Source organism: Sciurus carolinensis, chromosome 2 (assembly GCF_902686445.1).
Source record: "Sciurus carolinensis chromosome 2, mSciCar1.2, whole genome shotgun sequence".
Classification (NCBI taxonomy): domain Eukaryota; kingdom Metazoa; phylum Chordata; class Mammalia; order Rodentia; family Sciuridae; genus Sciurus; species Sciurus carolinensis.
In genome coordinates, this window is record NC_062214.1 from 104,732,561 (window position 1) to 104,753,192 (window position 20,632).

The following is a 20,632-nucleotide window of genomic DNA, read 5'->3' on the forward strand; positions in this document are numbered from 1 at the left end:
TCATCTCTCAAGGATGTGTTGTCTTAGTTTGAGAAACTTTTTTCTTAAATAACTTACTTTAAATTAACTCCTTTGCTCACTTTTTTGTCAACCCCTTTTTCTGAGTGATGCTTTCAAAGATATCACTGATAAAAACTGTGCTTAGAAAAGGGCATTTTACATATAATATTTCCCTTGAACCTGAACAACACTAAAAGGAATTTCTGTCATCTCCACTTGTCAGATGAGGGCATTGAGGCCCACTGAGTTTACACAATGACCCAGCACTAATAACCAGTAGGACTGGAATTCACATTGAACTCAGGCACATCCACAGCCTGAACTCAACTGTGGCACTGTCTTCACTGTGAGAAGTGCCTGCCACTGTTACAAGAGTACCTGGTATTTTGTGCAAGAGATCTCAGAGAACCCTCCTTGTTAAGGTCTCGAAGAAAATGATTTCTAACTGCATTTCACATGGTTGGAATTTATGCTCTGCCATGCACTTTTCCACTTAATTTTAAAGCCATGAGTATTTCAAGGGGAATTTAACCCATATGGTTCTGATTCACTTGTACTTAACTCATCAAAGAGGACTGTTTAGTAAACCTTAGTCTCTTCTTATGAGCACTTTCGAGCTCATATTTGGCTGGCATTGCCTGGATTTTGAATCTGCCATGGTCGAAGCTTGGTTTTAAATCCTCTTTCTAACCACTATTTCATGGTGGTTTCATCCTGCAAGTACATGAAGGTGAGTCATAAAAATCGATTCCAAAACTGCACCAAGATTCCAGTCATCTAAAAGGAGAGCTACTACCCTTTGAGGTTTGTTGCACTCACCTAGATCCTTACTCAATAGTGGTTGAATCATGCATGGATATGATCTGTGAGAGTAAAAAAATAAATTCATAGATGCTTTGTTTTCCCTTGGAATGGCATTAAACAAAACTGTCTTTGAAATATAAGGTATTTCTGGAGGTTGGATATATTGCTACTTTGGAAAAAGTCTTTTAGCATAGAATTTTCTGTGTGAGAAATTTGAGTTGTATAGCTAGTGAAAAGTTTAATTTAGAGATCCCCATTAGAAATGTAGATGGCAAAAACTTGTTTATTATCTTTGCATTTAGATGCATTGGGTACATTCAGTTCTGATAACCTGCTGAGTTAGAGATTTAATTAAATTGTCAAATTAATTTCACATGAGCTCCTCTAAGGAATGTGTCTAATTATTGGTAGTTGTGCATGTCCAAAAGGGAAGTAAGAATGACTTTTGTCCCTGGTTAATATATGTTTGGTTCAATAAACATGTATCAAATATCTTCTGATTCTGGCAGTTGGGGATAGAGGGACAATAGTCCAGAGATGAACAAGGGACTTGCTCTTCTAGGGAATTTGCTGTCTGTAGGATGTAACCACACACTTCGCTCTGAACCATAAGACCAGACAGTGTGACTGCCAAATAGGCAATATACAGCACACAACTGTAGAAGCCCAGAAGATGAGGATGTTCATTTTGATTGAACATCAGATTGGACAGGCTGCCCCCTGGTCTTGAAGTATGAGAAGACTTTTGGAGGGGGAAGGGTGTTCTGAGACAAGGCAGCCCAACATGTCCTTGGGTAATATGGCAGTACCAAATAGTCTTCCCAGATTTCTGCCCTGCTTAGACATGGGGTGGGGAGTCTGCAGAGGTAAAACAGAACTTTGGAAGCTTACACTGAGCTAAAGGGGGTTGTGTCCTTCAATAATGAGCAGTTGGGATTAGCATAACAGCTTTTAACTAAGCATGGATTTTTCAGTTCTGGGACAGTTTAGTCTTGGATTACAGAGAGAACACAGGAAAAGGGCAAGAAAGGGAACAGAACATGAAGGAACAGTGTGTGAAATTTATACATTACCATTGCATGCCATGTTTAAGTAGTACACTCCACATAACATTTTAACCTGGCTGTATATTTGAATAGTACACAAAGCCCAATTCCATCTGATGTCTGAGAAACCAATCCAGTGATGTATCTTAGATAAAAAGATTTCTTCTTTTTACAGAAAAATTGTCATGAATTAGAAAGAACTAAAATTAGACATAAGATTAAATGTTCATTTCTATAATTCTTACAAATAACTTTTCCTATTATCATCACTGTTTATCATCAAGAAAACTGAGGATCAGAGAATAAATAATTTTCCCACTCCCACATAGGTACATAAGATACTTCCAGCTCCGTCTACACATATAACGTGTATGTATTATGTATGTGGCTTACCTTTTTATTTATAATGCTTTTTAATGCTCTATGACACATGTAAAGAATACATGTCATATGCACCAGTTACAAATTTAACAAAATTATGCATACTACCCAACTTACATGCTAGAACATTATCTATTTTGGCTTCTTAACCCCATCTTCTTCTTCCCCCTAGGGAGGTAACCTCTATTGTACTTTTTAATACATGCATGTTTTAGCTGACATCAAAACTGCTTCCATGTTATCATGGTTCAGGTTGAATATATTTGTGAAAACAAAATTGGGATAATCAACATTTCAAGCAAATAATACCCACTACTGCACTGGGGGTTAAATATAACTAAGGATTTAGGAGTACATGAATGGGAACCCTGTAACGGATCCAAACATTGATTTTATTCTGAGAACTGTGATTTAATTCTGGAGCACAGGAAGGCAACAAGTCCAAAGAGGAGGCATGAAGTAATAGACAGGGCCTGATCTGAGATTTGAGAGATCTCAATTTTAATTCCGTGTGCATTAATTTGTTGACATTCAGAAAATTACATCACCTGACTAGGTTTTAATTTACCCTTGTATTTAGTGTGATTTCTTTGAAAAAGACAAAGTGGTGGGGAAAGCATGGGTTTTAGAATCAGAAACATAAAGATTTGAATTTTTAATCTATCACTGAACTCTGTACAACCTTGGACAAGTTTCTTTACTTTGAGCCTCAGTTTCCTCTTTTATAAAATGGGAGAAAAGTCTTCCCTCAGAGAATTTTTGTGAGAATTAAATGAGACAGCATGTTAAAGTAGCCAGCATCATGCTCCACAAATGTCCACTTTTTTCTTCTTTTATAAGTTTCTTTCCAATTCTAAAATAGGAGATTCCAATGCTCATCTTAGGCCTAAACGTTTGAAGCACAACCATCTCATAATTATGGAATTTCCTGTAGTAAAGGGCTCAACATTTCTCTCAAATCAGACTTGTCATCAGAAGACGTTCCAAGGTCTGGATGAATCTTTTCAAATTAGTAACAACATCTGGGATTAAAAAAAGAAAAAAAAGTTCCCTCTCACACTCTCAGAACGAAGAGAAAGGAAAAGAAAGAAAAATATAGTAGTTCACTTTTCCCTGAGCCAAAACTATAGGTTCTATGATGAAGACTCTATTTTTATTGTTTTATAAGTCATAAACCAGTACTGTCCCCTATTTAAAGATTGAATAATTTCCCCTTGTTGCTACAATAGTTACTTCTTGGTGTTCTTCCAATGTTTTCTTACCTATAGACTTCCTAGGCATTTACATAGTTCTTTGCTTTCTTCTCAGTCCATTCTTATTGACATACAGTTTGAAATTGGCCACTATTTGGTAATAGCTCAGGAATTCTCTTATTTTGATATGTGCACTCTATTTTTATGTCTTTATGATTGTTATGATAACATGTCAAATATATAACATTTGGGAACCAGAGGAAGGAATGGTGGTCATTTATCTACGATGAGGGTAACATATATGGTGTATCACACTGAAAATATCTCAGTTATCTATAGAGAAATGCAATCTTCTAACAGAGATATTAGCAAGTTCATTCTCAAAAATGGAATTTTACAAATAAGCCCTGATGGTAATGATACACATGGCCATTTCTATGTTGATTTAATTTGAAAAATATATGTACCTCAAAGAGAAGTGTATTAAGGCAGGTCACCTGAGTTGAGCCATGTCCCGACATTAGACATCTTATCCAGCTTCCAGGAAGGAAAATTAAGTCGATTCTCAGAATACAAATTGATGAAGGAATAACATCTGAAATTCTCATTTGCATTTGGATGAAATTTGCTTATTCGCTTGACCTACTTTACTTGATCTTTTTGCTCTCAATCTTTACAATACATGATACATAAAAATTCTGGAAATGTAGTATCTTACTCTTGGACCATTCACACAGGTATGTGTCAAAGGACAACAAAATCTATTCACTGATGTCTCCACCAGAAGAGAGTTTGGAGGCAAGTAAAAGAAAATTCAGCCATAATGATTTAAATAGATAGGGTTAATTATTTTTTATGTATTTGGAGGGCTGGAGGTATTAAGACTCAGTGCTACAGTGCTTGTCTATCATGTGTAAGGCACCACATTCAATCTCCAGCACTGCAAAAGGAAAAAGAAAATTAATCTGGAGGTAAAGACTAGTAGATGGTGATTCAGCTGCTCAAAAATGTTGTGAAGGACTGGGACACTGCTTGCTTTCTATAAACAGTGCATGAACTTGAGTCTTCATGATTGCAAGTTGGCTGATGTACTCTAAGTCATTGCATCTTTCTAGAAGGATGAAAGCATTAAAGGACAAAGGGTAATCCATATGAGTAGGCCTCATTTTATCAGAGAATGCAAAGTTTTCCTGGACTCTACTCTGGTGGCCTCTACTTGCATTTTATTGACCAGATGGGCACATGTCCACTCCTAACTGGAGGGTGGCTAGGGAGTATCGGGTTGTGAAGGAAGTGAATTGACTGTCTTTTGTCTTAGAGCTCGATGGTCACAGATCCAGTCTTAGACTTGTGTTAGGACCCAGCCTGCATGTCACCTTTATCTTGGCTCTGTTTTGAAAATTCCAACTCTTGTTCATCTGAGAGGGCCAAGCAAGAGAGTAGAGATAACTTAGAGCTAACCTATTAGCCCTACAGAATGGATTAAATGATGTGTGCCCTGGAGACTCGGGTTGGTTTTTAAAACTATCAGAATATATTGGTCATCTACAGCCATGATATGTGAGGAATGGGGAAGGACAAATGGAATAACCTGGGACCATGGTGGGTATTTAGATACATGGTTTCTTTCACTACTCAGACAACCCCAGGAGGTAGATCAAACTGACTCAAAGGGTAACTCACTCACTCTCACATTGGTGATCAGCGTTCCAGGACTCAAATCAAGCATGATAGATTCATGGAATCATAAGAAGTTAATTATGCCTCAAGCATGAATAGTGTAAAAGATTAAGGAGTTAGACTCACTTAAAGATACATCATTTTTCATTTTCATTCATTCATTCATAAGTACTTGTATGCTTATTATGAGATCACAAACTTTTCTAGGCCAAGGGAATACAAAGTTTAATGAGAACAAAGAGGCTCACAGTCTGATAAAAAAACAATCATATTAATTAGTGATTATCATGGAGTGTGATTAGTGCCACAAAGGAAGGAAGGAGAAAATGTCAGGGAAGACGTCCAGGAAGAGGATTTAGCCAGAAAAATAGGGGGAAGAAAGGTGTTCCAGGAGGAGGGAATGGCATTTGTAAAAACATATGGGTAGGAAATGGTGCGTAAGTTGAGGAACCTCAGTTCCTTCAGTGTCTCTGGAGAGGGACCACAATTAGGGAAGAGGCCAGAGATGAAACTGGGCAAGGAGCATTATACCAAGTGCCTTAGTCTCACTCGACTTAGGTTCACCCTTGCAGGGTGATAGGAAAAGGGGAATCTATACTACTGGCAACCAAGGGGTTTTAGAGGAGGGGCAGGTAAAGAAGCAGTCAACTGACAGGGTCTGCAGGTGATTGAGTATGGGATGTGATGGGTACCGTGCCCCTCCCCCAGGCCTGTGGCCCAGTAATCAGGCTATGGTGATGCCCTTCGCCACAGGGAGAACTGTGACAGCAGCAAGTCTGGCAGGAGGAGCTCCTGTCAGACACGTCGTCTACATGCTCTGCCCTGTCTGCAGGATAGAAACAGCCTACTCTCCCTCACCTGACTGCTGCCCTCCTGGCTCTGGCCAGATGAAAGCCCACCCTGGCATCTAGATGGTTCAGGACTTGACCCCTCAGACCCTAGCAGGCCAGTGAGGTTTCTCACTCAAGACGCACAGTGGAATCACTGCCGAGCTGAGCCTGGCATGCTGGCCTCCTGACTCGAGGGCCTACCACTTCCAGTTCTCACCTGCCTGGTGTTCTGCCCCAGCAGGTGAGCTAAGATCATCAGAATACACCTGCTGTTGTTTGGGGACTAGCAGTCCAAATTTTGTGTGTTGCTGAGGTTACCAACCAATTTATACGTGACTGCTAAAAACTTTCATGCAAATCTATCTTGTTTCTCTGTGGCCTTCTTTTGAGTTGTAAGTAAGGGAAGGTGAAAACTGAAAGGTTTTATTTGTTTGTTTGTGGGTTTTTGTGTGTGTGTGGGGGTGTGATGTGTTCCTAACTGGGAGCTAGGTGTTTTATTCACTCATGTATTTATTTTTCAATGTCCTTTAAGAATGAAAAGAAAATACAAACTGCTTTCTGACAGATCTGGACAAGTAACCTAATTAGTATGATACTCCATTAATTACTTCTTATTAAATAGTGTGGAGCTTTATTACCTTTTTGAGTCATGGATAATTCTAAGAATCTGATAAAAGTTATAGACTTTCTTACTCAAAAAGTATAAGTATACATACTGGATTGGATCACATTCTGCTGGTTTCAAGGAAGAAAACTAGCGTAAGTAGAAAGAGGAATCTGTTATGAGGAACTCAGAGCATCCTGGTTTCTAAGCAACTTGGGAAAGGAAGTTCTGAAGCAGGTCTTGACCAAGGACTGGAAGCAAGAGCCTGATGCTCAGTCTCTTTCTGGAGCCATGTCGTCTGTCCATACTTCTCCCTGTCAACCTTGTCCCTTCTCCATGCAAATGAACTGCCCTGTTCTTCTTTGTATTCATATAGCCTCATGGTTCCCAGGGCAACATCACCTGAGGTTCCAGCCAGCTGCAGAGATGAAGACCAGTGCTCCTCAATCCCAATTCCAAATTTCTGGAAGAGAACATGTGGTTGCCCATTTGAGTTGTGTTCAGAGCTATCAAACCTATTCACATGATTTATGTATAAATTCAGGACATCTTTGGACCTCCCCGCCCCCACCCACAACTGTGGTCTTTAAGTGACAAACCCCTGACTAGAGAAATTTGGTGCTGATAGCCAGCAACACTACTTTTTAACTGTAAAACTGCTGCAAAAAAATTGAAAATACATTTGAGCAGAGGGTATTTAAACAAGCATAGAGCCCAAGAACATTTTTTCTGTGTAGGAGTTGTGAACTTTGAATGTCAGTAGTCAAATCCCAGTATGGTGAATATGATGCATATTGAATTATAAGTTTCTGAGGTTATTGATACTATATTCATAACTTTTGCTCTTAAATGTTTAATTCCAAGATGATGAATATGATGTTATATTGAATTATAACATTTTCCCAAGGTCATTAATACTATATTCCTAACTTTTGTTCTTAAAGGTTTGGAAAGTTCAATTTTAATTACTGCTAACATGCTTCATAAATATCCAAGAGAATACAATGTGGACCTGTTAATACATCCAGAAAGCTAAACTCTGGTTCAAGTTGTTTTTTCTTCCATAGTTGGAGAAAATTGTGGTGTTTGGCTTGCCTCTTGGGGCATGTTAAACCACTTTTAATGCTGTCTTTTATTATTTTCTAACCATATACACTTTCCACACATATCTAACTAACTGCCTTAGATGAAACCCGATGTCTGGCCAAGCAGATGTAAATCTCAAGCAAGTGGCAAGTGGTAACTGAGGAACACAATCCCCTGCTAGTGTTCAGACAGTACATGATGGGATGATTATAGGCTTCATAGTCTTAGGGAGCAAATTTAAATTTTTCTTTCCGGTTCTCTAAGATGAACTGACAGTACTGGGCAAAAATTGACTAATAACTAGATTGACCTATCTGCCTATATTAGGTCATTTTTTTTTTTTTTAATTTGTGGTGCTGGGGATTGAACCCAGGGCCTTGTGCTTGCGGGGCAAGCACTCTAAAAACTGAGGTATATACCCAACCCTATATTTTGTAGTATTAATGGTTAACTCTTCAGATCATTTACCTGGGATTTCTGGGACAATTCTCCATTTCAAAGAGCAGATGCATATTTGTATAATTGCTGTTCTATGCTGTAAACAGTCACTACTCACATTAAAATCTATAGGTTTCTGTGAAGGTCACAAGAGGCCACCATGATTACCCTGTTAATGAGACATTCTCAGTTTATGTAGCAGATTTTAAAAAATCGATGCCATGAAGTAACAGTAAAAACCCAGTGCTGGGGGTTTAATGCTTTTAGTCTTTAGTCTCAGAAAATACACCTTCTGTCATATTTTAATACCTTAGCATGCACATATTTTTTTCTTAGTAATCCTATTTTATTGACTAATTCAACTTACATAATTGAGTTTGGATACCACTGCCTCTCCTGTCCCCTCAGCTTCCGTGCCTGTCTTTTACACAGTTCACTCACGTGCTCTGAGTAATGCTTGTACTTTCTTCCAACTTGTCTTTCTTCAGTTGAGTTCAGTGCCAGGTCCTGGGCTGGAAACAGTCTCAGGAATTTTTCATTCATCAGACATTTTTTTCCAAAGTTCTGAGACTAGGAGAGCCACCTTGAGAACTGCTTGATAGTGTGTTAGCATACTTCAACAGGGTGTGTGTGTGTGTGTGTGTGTGTGTATGTGTGTGTGTGTGTGTGTGTGTGGAGAGAGAGAGAGAGAGAGAGAGAGAGAGAGAGAGAGAGAGAGAGAGGATGGAACTGCCTATATACCACATGCTCATCAGCAAATGCATATTTGGTAAAAAGCCAATTGTAGAAATAACACTTGCCAGCCAATATATCTAGACTATCTCATTGCTGTTAGTTATCTGGCTTGATATTACAGAAAGACCATATTCATATGAGACATTTCTCAGTGGTGGTTAATAATGGCTGAACTTTTGTCCTTACTTTAAGTTTTGCACCAGATCTCTCAGAATTGATGATGTCACTGAAATGAGTACGTATCTGTTTCCTGTAGAGTGAACTCAGGGCTGGCAGCTAGAGGTCTAGTGGTCTTGGATTCCCGTGCCCTGCTATTTTTTCAAAAGCAGCAGTGAGGTTCCTCTGGAGGTGATCCCACCCACCACGCCAGGATTCTATCACATATCATTGGTCTGGGCTATGTTTACTTAACACTCAGGTTTCTGTGAGAATTGACCAAAAGTGTTTGAAGTAAGATTTTCAACCATAACAGTTATGTATAAATATCTGAATATGATAAGAGTAAATGCTGTTCACAAAGAAGGGAAGGAGAAGAAATTTAGTGAAAATATACAGTCAAGATAAAATTTCATTATATGCAACCTTTTTTGATTGACAGCATCAGGATTTACAGATACTATACTTTCCTTCAAGGCCTGTCTCATCAATTTTAACCTCCTGTCCTGCACTAGGTCCTTTATCGTGAAAATGTGAACAATTTTTATACTGACTTTAAATAGTTAGTGTCTGCTCTTCCCTCGGTTCCCCATTTCAGTAAATGAAGCCAGACACCCTGGACTCATGCCGGTCTTTGGTTTCCCTCATTCTTCCCCTCCAGTTCATCAGCAAGTGTCGTTGGTCCTACTGCTCAAGGACATCCCCTACCTCCAGTCTTTCTCCATTTCCACACCACCAGCCTTGCCAAGACACCATCGACTTCTATCTCAAATCCTAAGTAGCTTCCCTGCCAACCTTCCCATGTCCACTTTGGAGGCCTTCAGGCCTCACTCTTAAAATAATATATCATGCTTTCAGTGGCTTCTGGTTGAACTTAGGGCCAAATCCATACTGCTTCCTGTCACCTGGAATGTCTGGTATAGTTCAGTCTCCAACAATGAGGCGTCCCCTTCTTTGCTCTGGTCGCAGTAGCCTTCTGTCATTACTGGAGAAGCCAGTTTGTCTCCCAGCTCAGAGCCACTGTTCTTGCTGCCTCCTGTACCTGGACAGCACCTGCCCACATTTTATATAGCTCACTAGTTCTTATCTCAGGCTTCAGTTGAAATGTCACCTCCTCAAGAAGTCTTCCCTAATCATCTCTACCAAGCTAGGTGTCACTATCACAGCAGCACACTTATTTCTTTTGTAGTCTATGTCACAACCTCAAATCTAAATTTTTAAAATTATATTTACCTATTTATTGGCTACTTCCCATACCAGATCATAAACTTCTTATGAGCAGGGATTTCGTGCTATGGTGCTCACTAATACAGCACAGTAGCTCCATAAATATTTGTTGAGTGCATAAAGCCCTTGATTCTAGTTTACAATTGTAAAGTTTACTACTTGAACCTAAGCATTAATGTAAAAATGTCTAATTTTACTTTATGTTGTAGGATTTTTTTTATTGTGCTAAAGTGCACATAATATAAAATTGACCACTTTGACCATATTTAGGTACGTAGTTTAATGCCATTCAGTAAATACACATTTTTGGACAACTATCCCCACTATCCATTTCCAGAACTTTAACAAAATCTTCCTAAACTGAAACCCTTTGTCCCTTAAACACTAACTCTCCTTTCTTCCTTTTCCCCCCACCCCTGAAAGCCCCCATTCTACTGATGTCTTTAAGAATTTGACAACTCTGGGTACCTCACATTAGTGGAATCTGCAGAGGGGTATTTTTAATTAATTTATTTTTATTGTGCTTTTACTAACATAGGCCTTTACTCTCTATTCAGTATTCATTGTCACTACTGGTCTGCTACTGAAAATCTCATTTTTAATAATATTTTTGGGGGTACCAGGGATTGAACTTAGGGGCACTTGACCACTGAGCAACACAGCCCCAGCCCTATTTTGTATTTATTTAGAGACAGGGTTTCACTGAGTTGCTTAGTGCCTTGCTATTGCTGAGGGTGGCTTTGAACTTGCTATTCTCCTGCCTCAGCTTCCTGAGCTGCTGGGATGACAGGTGTGTGCCACTGCGCCCAGCTGTAATAATACTTTGATGATAAAACATTATGGTCCTTTGAATTTTAATTTACCTTTTGTAGAACTTATAATTGGAAAATCTTCTCACAAGTCACCTTTAAGATATGCAGGTTGATCGGGAAATATTTATATTTAATGTCACTGATCATAGAGCCTTGTACTGTTATATTGTTACTCTTGCTTTTGGATTGTAAAGAATGTTCTTTACTTGGTGACTTTGAAGAAATTATAACAGAGCAACTAAACCAAATTGTTCTATGACACTGTTATTTTTTTCTTGCTGCTGCTTAGTAGCTCCTGCTCTGTGGTGAAACTGCAGAATTTGGTGTAACGTGGCACTTCATAAAAGCCATTTTAAAAGTGAGTAAATCAGAGCCAACTGGTTCTTTGAAGTGGGACTTGCAGACTATTAAAAATGAAGGCATCTTCTATGATTTTATTATCTTGATGGTAAATATGTCACCCAAACCAGGATTTGACTTCTACCCATTTTCCACCCATTCTTTCTAGTAAACATAGTTCAGTGATAACTTTGAGGGGAAATGCAAGTCAAAAATGACATAAAGGATTTATAATGAAGGAATAAATAATATCAGGTAAATTATTATTTCAAAATGAGATGTTCTCTTACCCTGAACATGATTTCTTACTGTTTTCTTCATCATGGAACAGAATAAAATGTGGTAACAATTTTCTATAGTTGAATTGCTGCCACACATAATTGGGTCCCACAGAACTACAGCCTGGATTTTGATGAATTGCTTAGTCTGAATGTTAGATTAAAAGGTGTACAACAAACCACCTTGTTTCTGCAGTTTTGAATAATATTTACGTCTAAGTTTATAGTGATAATACTTTTAATTTATGAACAAATTTAAAACAGAAAGTACTAACAGAAATATTTTGTGCATATTCCTATGCTTTATTTTTAATTATTTTTAATTTAGTGACAAATAAGCACACTTGAGTGACAGTGACTGAAATACAATCATTTTATATGATGCAACTTAGTAAATTTTGATCAGTGTATTCAGGCTCCAACTGAAGAACACCTCTGGAATCCCACCTAACCACAAGCTCCAGCACTGGGAGAGAACTGTACGTGGGAATTCATGGTAGTAGCGCGAGGTCATATATGTCAGTGCACTTTGAAAAACCAGGAGGAAGGAGCCTGGAAATGGGTTTCAGTTAACTATTAGGACAACGCAATAGTGGGCAATCAGTCTTAAAATTTGCCTTTGTTATTTGGTGTGATGAGTTTTCAGTTAATATAATTTATTGTACTATAATTAGTACATAGTATAATTAGTACATTAGTATAATTAGTAAAGAACATAAAAAATTCTCATAAGAAAGCTACATTGCGGAAATGAATATCATTTTGGTGTAAGTAGAATGCCAATCCTAGTGAAGAAATACTGGGTTTTGTTGAAGTTGGTGATCCCAGTTTATGGGCTATTTTATGTTCTTAAGGTTGTGTTCAAGTAAGCAGTTAACTGTCTTATAGACATCTCCCATTTATCAAGGAACATAAGCACTCCTCAGTAAAGGGGGAGAGAGGGAGAACTTTGAGCCCTTTAGGGGATTCACCCTGGGGAGCTTTTGCAAAATGTGTATGCCTGGGTCCTATGCCATACCAATTGAGTCAGATTTCACGTGGGAGGTCTAGGAGGGGACAAGGGTGTGGCCCAGGCATCAGTATTTTGGAGAAAATCCCCAAGTGATTCTGTAATGTCCTAAGGTTAATGATGATTGGAATAAGAAGATGTAACAGCTGTTATGAGACAGATTATGATAATGGAACTTCTTGCTTTGATTTCCCTTTGGCTAAAAGTTCTCTGAACTCTTTCTGAAAGTTACATTGAAATCCCATAGACCAACCTATGTGAGAGAAATAGGCCTACTGTGATCCTCTCTGTCATGGATAAATTGATATCTCATTCTTTTATTTGTAATTTTCATGAAAAGAAGGATTTAAAATAATTGGAGCCTAGTGCCCAAAATTATATCCTTGTGCCTTCCCTGCAGTTGTGGTTTAGTGACTGGGCAGGAGTGACAAGAATTCATTGTACCACAGAATATTCTTTCCCTGTAAATGATGCATTGGCTTCAGGGTGAAGTCTGATTAGAAATGAAAGTGAAATAATGCTGTAGACCACAGCATTCCGAGCTGCAGAGCTGGGAATAAGCTGAGGATCAGAGACTGCAGATGCATGGTCAGAGCCCAAGCCTGGAGGACAAATCGAATGGGACTGAGAGCAGTCCTTGTACTAACCACTCAGAATGGGAACACGTAGAGGCAGAATTTCCCAGGAACCAGCCACACTACAGTAAGCCAGTTAAAAACAATTAAAATTGCATTTTAATTTTGGAAAGCCTTGGCCTATTGCCCTAGTTCATGAAGTCTTATGAGGAAGTGATTGTAGAGCAATTTACAAATAGAAAGTATTCTAATACTATATTTTAGTTACATTCGGAATAATGATTTACATTAAGCCAACAATGAGTCAGACGTTGTACAAGCATTGAATTAGGCACATTCCCTGTCCAGTGCTGGGACTATCTGAAAAAAAAAAGAAAGAAAAAAAGAGTATGTAAATTTAAGTTAATATCATATAACTGCTATGGGAATAATTGTAAAGAATTGGATTATTAGTAAGGAATTGGGAGTATGGGCAGATTCCTTTCTTTGGTCGAAGTATTGAACTAAAAACAGCAAAACTTTGGCAAACTCAAGGAAGTGCAGAACAAAAAGCACATGCCATCAAATCAGAATGACATTTGAAAAACTATGTTAACATAGCCATCTACCTTCCAAGAGATTTTTATCTCCAAATATATTTCGTCCACATTACACATCTCTCCAATCAGAATTTTTTACTAAAAACATGGGTCTCAAGTATATTTATGTTCACTTGCTAATATTTACTGTCAAACCAATTCTTCTTTTTTCCAGAATTACTTTGTCTATAGTGAGAAATATCTAGCATGGAAGTAGGTGCAGTTCATAGATTCTGTTCTATACACTCAAACTATTTGCCAAATATCCAGTATACTTAAAAAAGATAGGTCCCTGTGGATTATGGAGATGCCTGATGTATGTTGTTAGAATTGACAAGTGCCATACCTGTCCCATACATTTTATATTGAAATGAGGGCAGAAACTATTGACTTTGGAAAAATCTTGAACTTTCCCCACCACTTTTTATGAAGATCTTCCAACAAGGAATTCACATCTGAAGTCATGAACCAGTGTGAAACAGGATCAAATTGGATTTTTCTTGGCATTTCACAGTGTGCCAGGATTTTGCTGGTGTTGCTCACAGAACACTATGTTTGCTACTACCCTGAATTTTTGCAATCCTCATATATAATTCCATAGAGTATTTTGGCAAAATGAGGAAGGAAAACAAATTCAAGGGATATTGAAGAAAGGATTATAATAAATTAAAGTACATGTTCCATTATGCTTTTTCAAAAAAGATTGAAAATGGCATGCTAACATGAATCTGTTTGATTAAAGCATTTGCACCTGTCTCAGTAAATTAGCAGGAAAGAAAGAAATGAACCTAAAATCTCTTCCTTGTTACCTAACAGGGGAAGTTGTAATTATTTTTTAAATAAAAGATTATGCTGCTGTGATCTTTCTAATCTCAGATGTAAGGTTTGTAGAATCACAAAAACTTGATGGCTGCTGCATGAACTAAACATTTTTCATTCTAAACAGACTTCCTCATCAATGTCCACTGAATGTTATGTATAATAATGAAAAATTATAAGCAAATTAAATGATACATAGTAAGAAAATTATTGAATTAACTTGATAGAAAATTAGGGAGCAGTTAAAATCCTGTTTTACAATAGTATTTTAATCACTTGGGAAATGTTTTTGACAATATATAGTGAAAGAAAATAAAGGTTCAAAACTGTATGTTTAGTAAAATCTTTATTTTGTAATTAAACATTAAAATATACAAATTTATATATAATAATATAATCAATGCTATCAGGAGTTTCAGTATGAACAATTACATTTCCTATTTATTTGTCACTGTCTTTTCTGTCAGGAGATGGGGCTGGGAAACTAGGTAGGACCATATGGTGTAGAGACTTGAGGGACCAAGGGTCTAAGTTTGGTCTTTTGGTAAGGTAAGTTTGGTGGCATTTATGTATCATAAGCACAATTTTTTACCTGTATGCATATCACTCATACTAGTGTACACTTAAAGTTTTTCTTTAAACTGAATTAAAAGTGTCTTGAGGGTCAAAGGATATATGTACTTCAGTGATAGTGTATATGCCTAGCATACATGAGGTCCTGGATTCTATTCCTAGCAGTGCAAAAAAATAAAAAAGTATTTTAAAATTCATCATCATGCAAACATATCTGTGAAATCACATCTGGTACATTTATACTTGTTACTAATAAAAATTAAAACAAATAAGTGATAATAAAATAAAATCTGAAGGGTGTTGCATCCCATCAGTGATGCACACAGCACACTGGAAGACGCTAGTATGGAGTGGGAGGAGACATAGCCTGTCTCCCAAGTGCTATGGTAATTAGCGCTCGTCTCAGTGTACTTTCTTGTGGTTGAGTTTGGTGCTTGGAACTCCTCTGAAGGCTGATCTTGCAGCATGGGCTTCAGGGAGGTGCTATTTCTGCAAAGCCAGAGGTTCACTCCAGACACTACTGTAATGAAGAGTTGTCCTTAGTAAGTTACATGTCTGTGTCCTATGAATGTTTGAATTAAGAACAAAAAAGAAAGAAAGAAAGAAAAAAAAAACAAAACAAAACATAACCCAATGGTTTCATTAGCATGACAAGTGATTTTCGCAAAACTGCAGAATTAGTGGTGAATAGCACTTTTGGGATCATTTAAGTCAGCCCTAGTCTCACAGCGAACATTCTACACTTTGAAAGATGACATGAGGAAGTGTTGGGTGGTGGAAAGGGCCTAGGAGTCCTGCCCCAGCCCTGCCTCCCCTATCTGTCAAGGCCACTACAGAACAGAAAGGGGTACGAGTGCACTGGTTTCTCTCGCATGCTAGATTTTCTCTTCTGTGCTCCCTGTGTGCCTTAATCTTCCTTGTTTGTTGGTTGCTGAGCTCAGATCAACCTTCTCCCTGTAGGGCAAACAAAATATAAAGAGAGCGCTGTGCTTGGAAATCCTCTTGTGTCTTTATCTTATCTTTGTTTGCTTTAAGATGGCCCTTTAGTGCGGGGGATATAATGATTTCAGACCATTGTCCTCACTCTTTATGTTAAATACCTACTGTGTTATATAGGAGTACATTTTTCTAAAATTTTTTGTTTATTTACATATTTTTGTGTTGAAATAAAATGGACTCAATCCAAAAGAAGCAGTTAACCATTTCTTTTGCTCAAGAAACTCCCAGGAAGGAGTTTCCATGACTCGACTCATTGCAAGTTTTGAAATTCTTTGCTTTCTCCCACCCAAATAAAAATAGACTGTAAACTGTGAAGGCAAGCATTTATTCCATCATTTAATCTTTTAACTGGCATACATTAACATAAAAATTATACATATTAATGAGGTAATGTGATGTTTTAATACATTTATACATTGTATACTGTTTAAACCGGATTAAACCTACCTATCTCCTCAAATATTTATCATTTCTTTTTGGTGAAAATTCTAAACATATCTTCTTCTAGCTTTTGATACATACAGGTAACATTAGCTATCTCTAGTCAACCACCCTAGAACTTCTTTCTCCCATCTAACTGTAACTTGGTACTTATTGATCAGCCTCTCCCCATCCCTCTCTCTCCCCTACTCCCCCCAGCTTCTAGAAACTACCATTCCACTCTTAAGTGCCATGAGATCAGCCTTTTGTATTCAACATATTTGAGTGAGATCCTGGGGTGCTTGCTTCTGTTTCTGGCTTGGTTCACTTAACATAATGATCTCTATTTCTAGGCAGTGTGTTGCCCATAATGGGATTTCACCTTTTTTAAAGGTTGGATAATATTCTATAGTGTGTATGTACCACATTCTCTTTATCCATTCATCAGTTGATGGGCCCTTAGGTGGTTTCCATTTCCTGGCTATTGGGAACAGTGCTGCAGTGGTCACAGAAGGGAAGAGTCTCTTCCACATGTTCTAGTTCACTGAAGCATCTATGCCACATGTAGGGCTGATTCAGTGTAGTTGCCACACATTTTTTTGAGTGAATGAGTGGATAATAATATTAAAATGCTATGTTTGTACAGCAATTCACAGCTACAAAGAGTTTTCTACCTGCTTGCCTGATCCTCACAATGGCCCCTTCGAAGTGATTAGGAACTGATGTTCAGAAGTAGAAAGGTTAGGCCAGGGCTTTATACCAAGTCAGTGATGCACCATTCTCTCCTAGAAATCCACTTCTCCGATTGGAGTTGAGCAAAACGGGGCCTAGCTATTCCTCTGTATGAGTGTTCTTGCTTTTCTGAACTTTCATGGGCTCCTTCTTTATTTTCAGATTACAGAACAGGACCGTGTTTTACTGTGGTCAGCAACCAGATGTGCCAGGGACAGCTCAGCGGGATTGTCTGCACAAAAACACTCTGCTGTGCCACAGTCGGCCGAGCCTGGGGCCACCCCTGTGAGATGTGTCCTGCCCAGCCTCACCCCTGCCGACGGGGCTTCATTCCAAACATCCGCACAGGAGCATGTCAAGGTAAGCCTGGGTCCACAGAGTTAATAACGGATGCATCGTGCTTGTTCCAGAGAGCCAATCTCCAATGGGGTCAGGGGAAACGGAAAAGCAGTGTCAGAGACATAACCCCACAGTTTCGTTGACAGCATGACATCCAGCTAAGGGCTTAGGAACGTAGCTCACAAGAGAGAAGCAGAATTCTCACTGGGTTTTCCTTGCCAGCAGCTTCCTCCTGATCCCAGACGTGTTTCCACGTACCTCTGACTCCAGGGGTGGTGTGATTTTGTTTATAGTGGTGCTGTGAACGCTAGCAAAGCTGTGTAGAAACTCAAAGCAAGATTTGTGAACAAGGTAGATTCTGCTGGTCTTTTTTTTTTTTTTTTTTCTTCTTTCTTCATTTGAAACCAAGTTCTGGGTCTCATGGGTTGTACTTAACTGACCTGAAGAAAATTGTTCCTCTCGACATTTGACATGCTACATTATGCATTTTTTAAAACAAGTCAGAAATAAATTAGGATTGGTTTCACAGTTTTAAATATCCCCAGATGTCGCCTGCTCGCTGCTTCTTCTGCCTCCCCTAGAAGCCCTTACTCCGTTTTTGGCTTTTATTCCTATTCCTCCAGCTGCACAAATTCTTTTATTGTCTGGCTGTCTGGCAGGAAGGAGGAGGAAGTGAACAGAGGCAGTTCCACTAAACTGATGGGCCTGAAAACTCTCAGCTATCTCTGTTTCCTTAGATGTCTTCAGGGCTTTTTTTAGCTAGTTGCAGTATTTTCAGAAAATTCAGGATATGCTTTTCTGAGGCAAACAGATAATAGTTTGGCTTTGTTCTATATGTTAACTCTAAGGGTGACATGCAATGAAGCAGAACTTGAGCTTGATCTCATGGTTTTGTGGGTCTCTGTTAAATTATGCCTCAATAAATTCCACTCTGATATGGCTAGCCCAGCACCCTGGCTTTCGAATACAATATACAAATCCTTTGTATGCCTTTGAACATATCAGAGGCAGCCAGAAGTCACTTTGGAACCCTAAAATTACAAAGGGCTTGATCATAGGATTTTATAAAATTAAGAGTAAGTTCCGTGTTTGACCCCTTCTTATTTTCCCCATTCTTAGAAAGTCCCATAGAGTTTTGTAGAATTCGTTGGTTTCTGGTTGGTGTTCTGAAGCTAGCTAGTAGCCTTGAACTTGCTGATAGTGACTAGAAAGGCAGGCCTTGAGTGCCCAGCTGCCTGTCATTGAGTCGTAGGGCTGAGGCTAGAGTGCTGAGAAGTGGGGAAAGAGAGGAATCTAAAATCTTCTCAGATTGCTGTTCATTTCGTATAATCTGGATTTTCCCCACATTTGCTTCCTGTTCCTTCCTGACTGCTATTCAACATCTAAGGAAATTTAAAAAAAATTTAATATGAAAATTTGCAAATACTCATGGAGTCAAAATAGCAGTTATGTGGTCACTTGGAGAATGGAATCCTTCATTTTGTGTTTTGTTGTTGTCTTTTGTTTTTATTTTGTTTTTTTGCTTTTTTGTTTTTTGGACCATCATGGACTCACTTCTTACTGGTTTTTCCCAGCCCTTTGACCAGATGTGAGGAGTTGGGGGCAAATGGGTTCATAAAGGAGCTTATGCTATTATCAGTCTTGGAACATATAGACAGGGGAGAATTGCCCTCATAGACATTTCCTATTGACCAAAAATCACAATCAGCAAGACGTTCTAGAGTAAAATCTTGATTTCAAATAGCCTTTTAGAAAGCATTCACCATATCAAGGGGATGGAAAATTCCAATCTAAGATGAAACTGAAATTGACTATAAAATATAATTCAGTTGTATTTCAATATAGTGATTCATTCGTCAGTACATTTAAAACAAGTGACACTTTCGTATCAAAATAAGAGTTCTTACTCCTTTCACTATGTGCTAACTTTTCTCAAGAACACAGGTAAAGGCCTTATAAATGACAGTGGCTTCCTTACTTCACTCAGTGAAGAGTGAAACTCAAGACACTGGGCTTCCAGGATTCTAGAAGAACAAAGTGAAGGAAGAAACATTAGACTGTTTTACTGGGGGCTCTTTTTAAAATTAGACTTTTCTGTGATGGGAAGGAATGCAGAGATGGAGAGAGTGTGCATGTACTTCTTTAGTTTTCATCACTGAATGCAGTGAGCCTGCGATGATTAATTTTGTTTTGGGAAGTTTAGTATTTAGGGATACACGGAGGACCACAGGTTAGTCCTTGGGTGCTGGGGAAAGAGCATTAAACAAAGTAGACAAAGTTTCTGCTCTTTGGAAACTTATACTGAAGAGTTTACAAAACTAAACAAACATATGTATTAGGTCACTTGGTATTGAGGGTCAAGGGGCAAAAATTACAATTAGATTGTTCAGAGAAAAGCTCTCTTCTTCCATGGCATTGAAGCAGAGACTGAAGGATGGGAAGGGATGAGCTACTCAGCCCTCCAGGGAAGAACTTTCCAGGCAGAGAGGCCACCAGTGCAAGACCCTGAGGCAGGAGCACCCTGGATGTATTTGAGGAAGACAGTGTGGTGGGAGGAGAATGAGAGAGAGAGGGAGGTAAGACCAGAGAGGAGAAAGGTCATGGAGGACTTTCAGGACTCAGTGGAGACTTGAGTTTTGAGCTGGGAGGGGCATGATCTGACTTATTTTTTTAAAAACTTCCCTCTGGCAGGTACTCTGCCAGCAAGGTAAGTCTGCTGCTGGGACAGCGTGTTCACTGGGGAACATCTTTCGCTGCTCGCCCTAATATTTTGAATTCTTCCCACACAAGACAATTCTTTAGAATGTAAAGAGGACATTTCTCACTTCATTTATACGAAAACATTAGCTATCCTATGTAGCCTCAGAGATCTGAAATCAATTCTGTTTTAACTAAACTATCAGTACAGTTCTTAAAGAGAAATTCATTGTAAAAATAGATTGCATTTTGATTTTAAAGGTTTCTTCAATAACTCATTAT

General features: G+C 38.5%; 1 protein-coding gene across 1 annotated transcript in view; it reads left to right on the forward strand.

Annotated features, from left to right (window-relative positions):
• The window catches only part of Fbn1 (fibrillin 1), a 228,134-nt gene that overhangs the window by 87,717 nt on the left and 119,785 nt on the right, over positions 1-20,632 (forward strand). Inside the window, exon 7 of the mRNA XM_047539691.1 lies at positions 17,477-17,674. Coding sequence (XP_047395647.1) covers positions 17,477-17,674 — 198 coding nt within the window. The remainder of the gene's footprint in view (positions 1-17,476; positions 17,675-20,632) is intronic.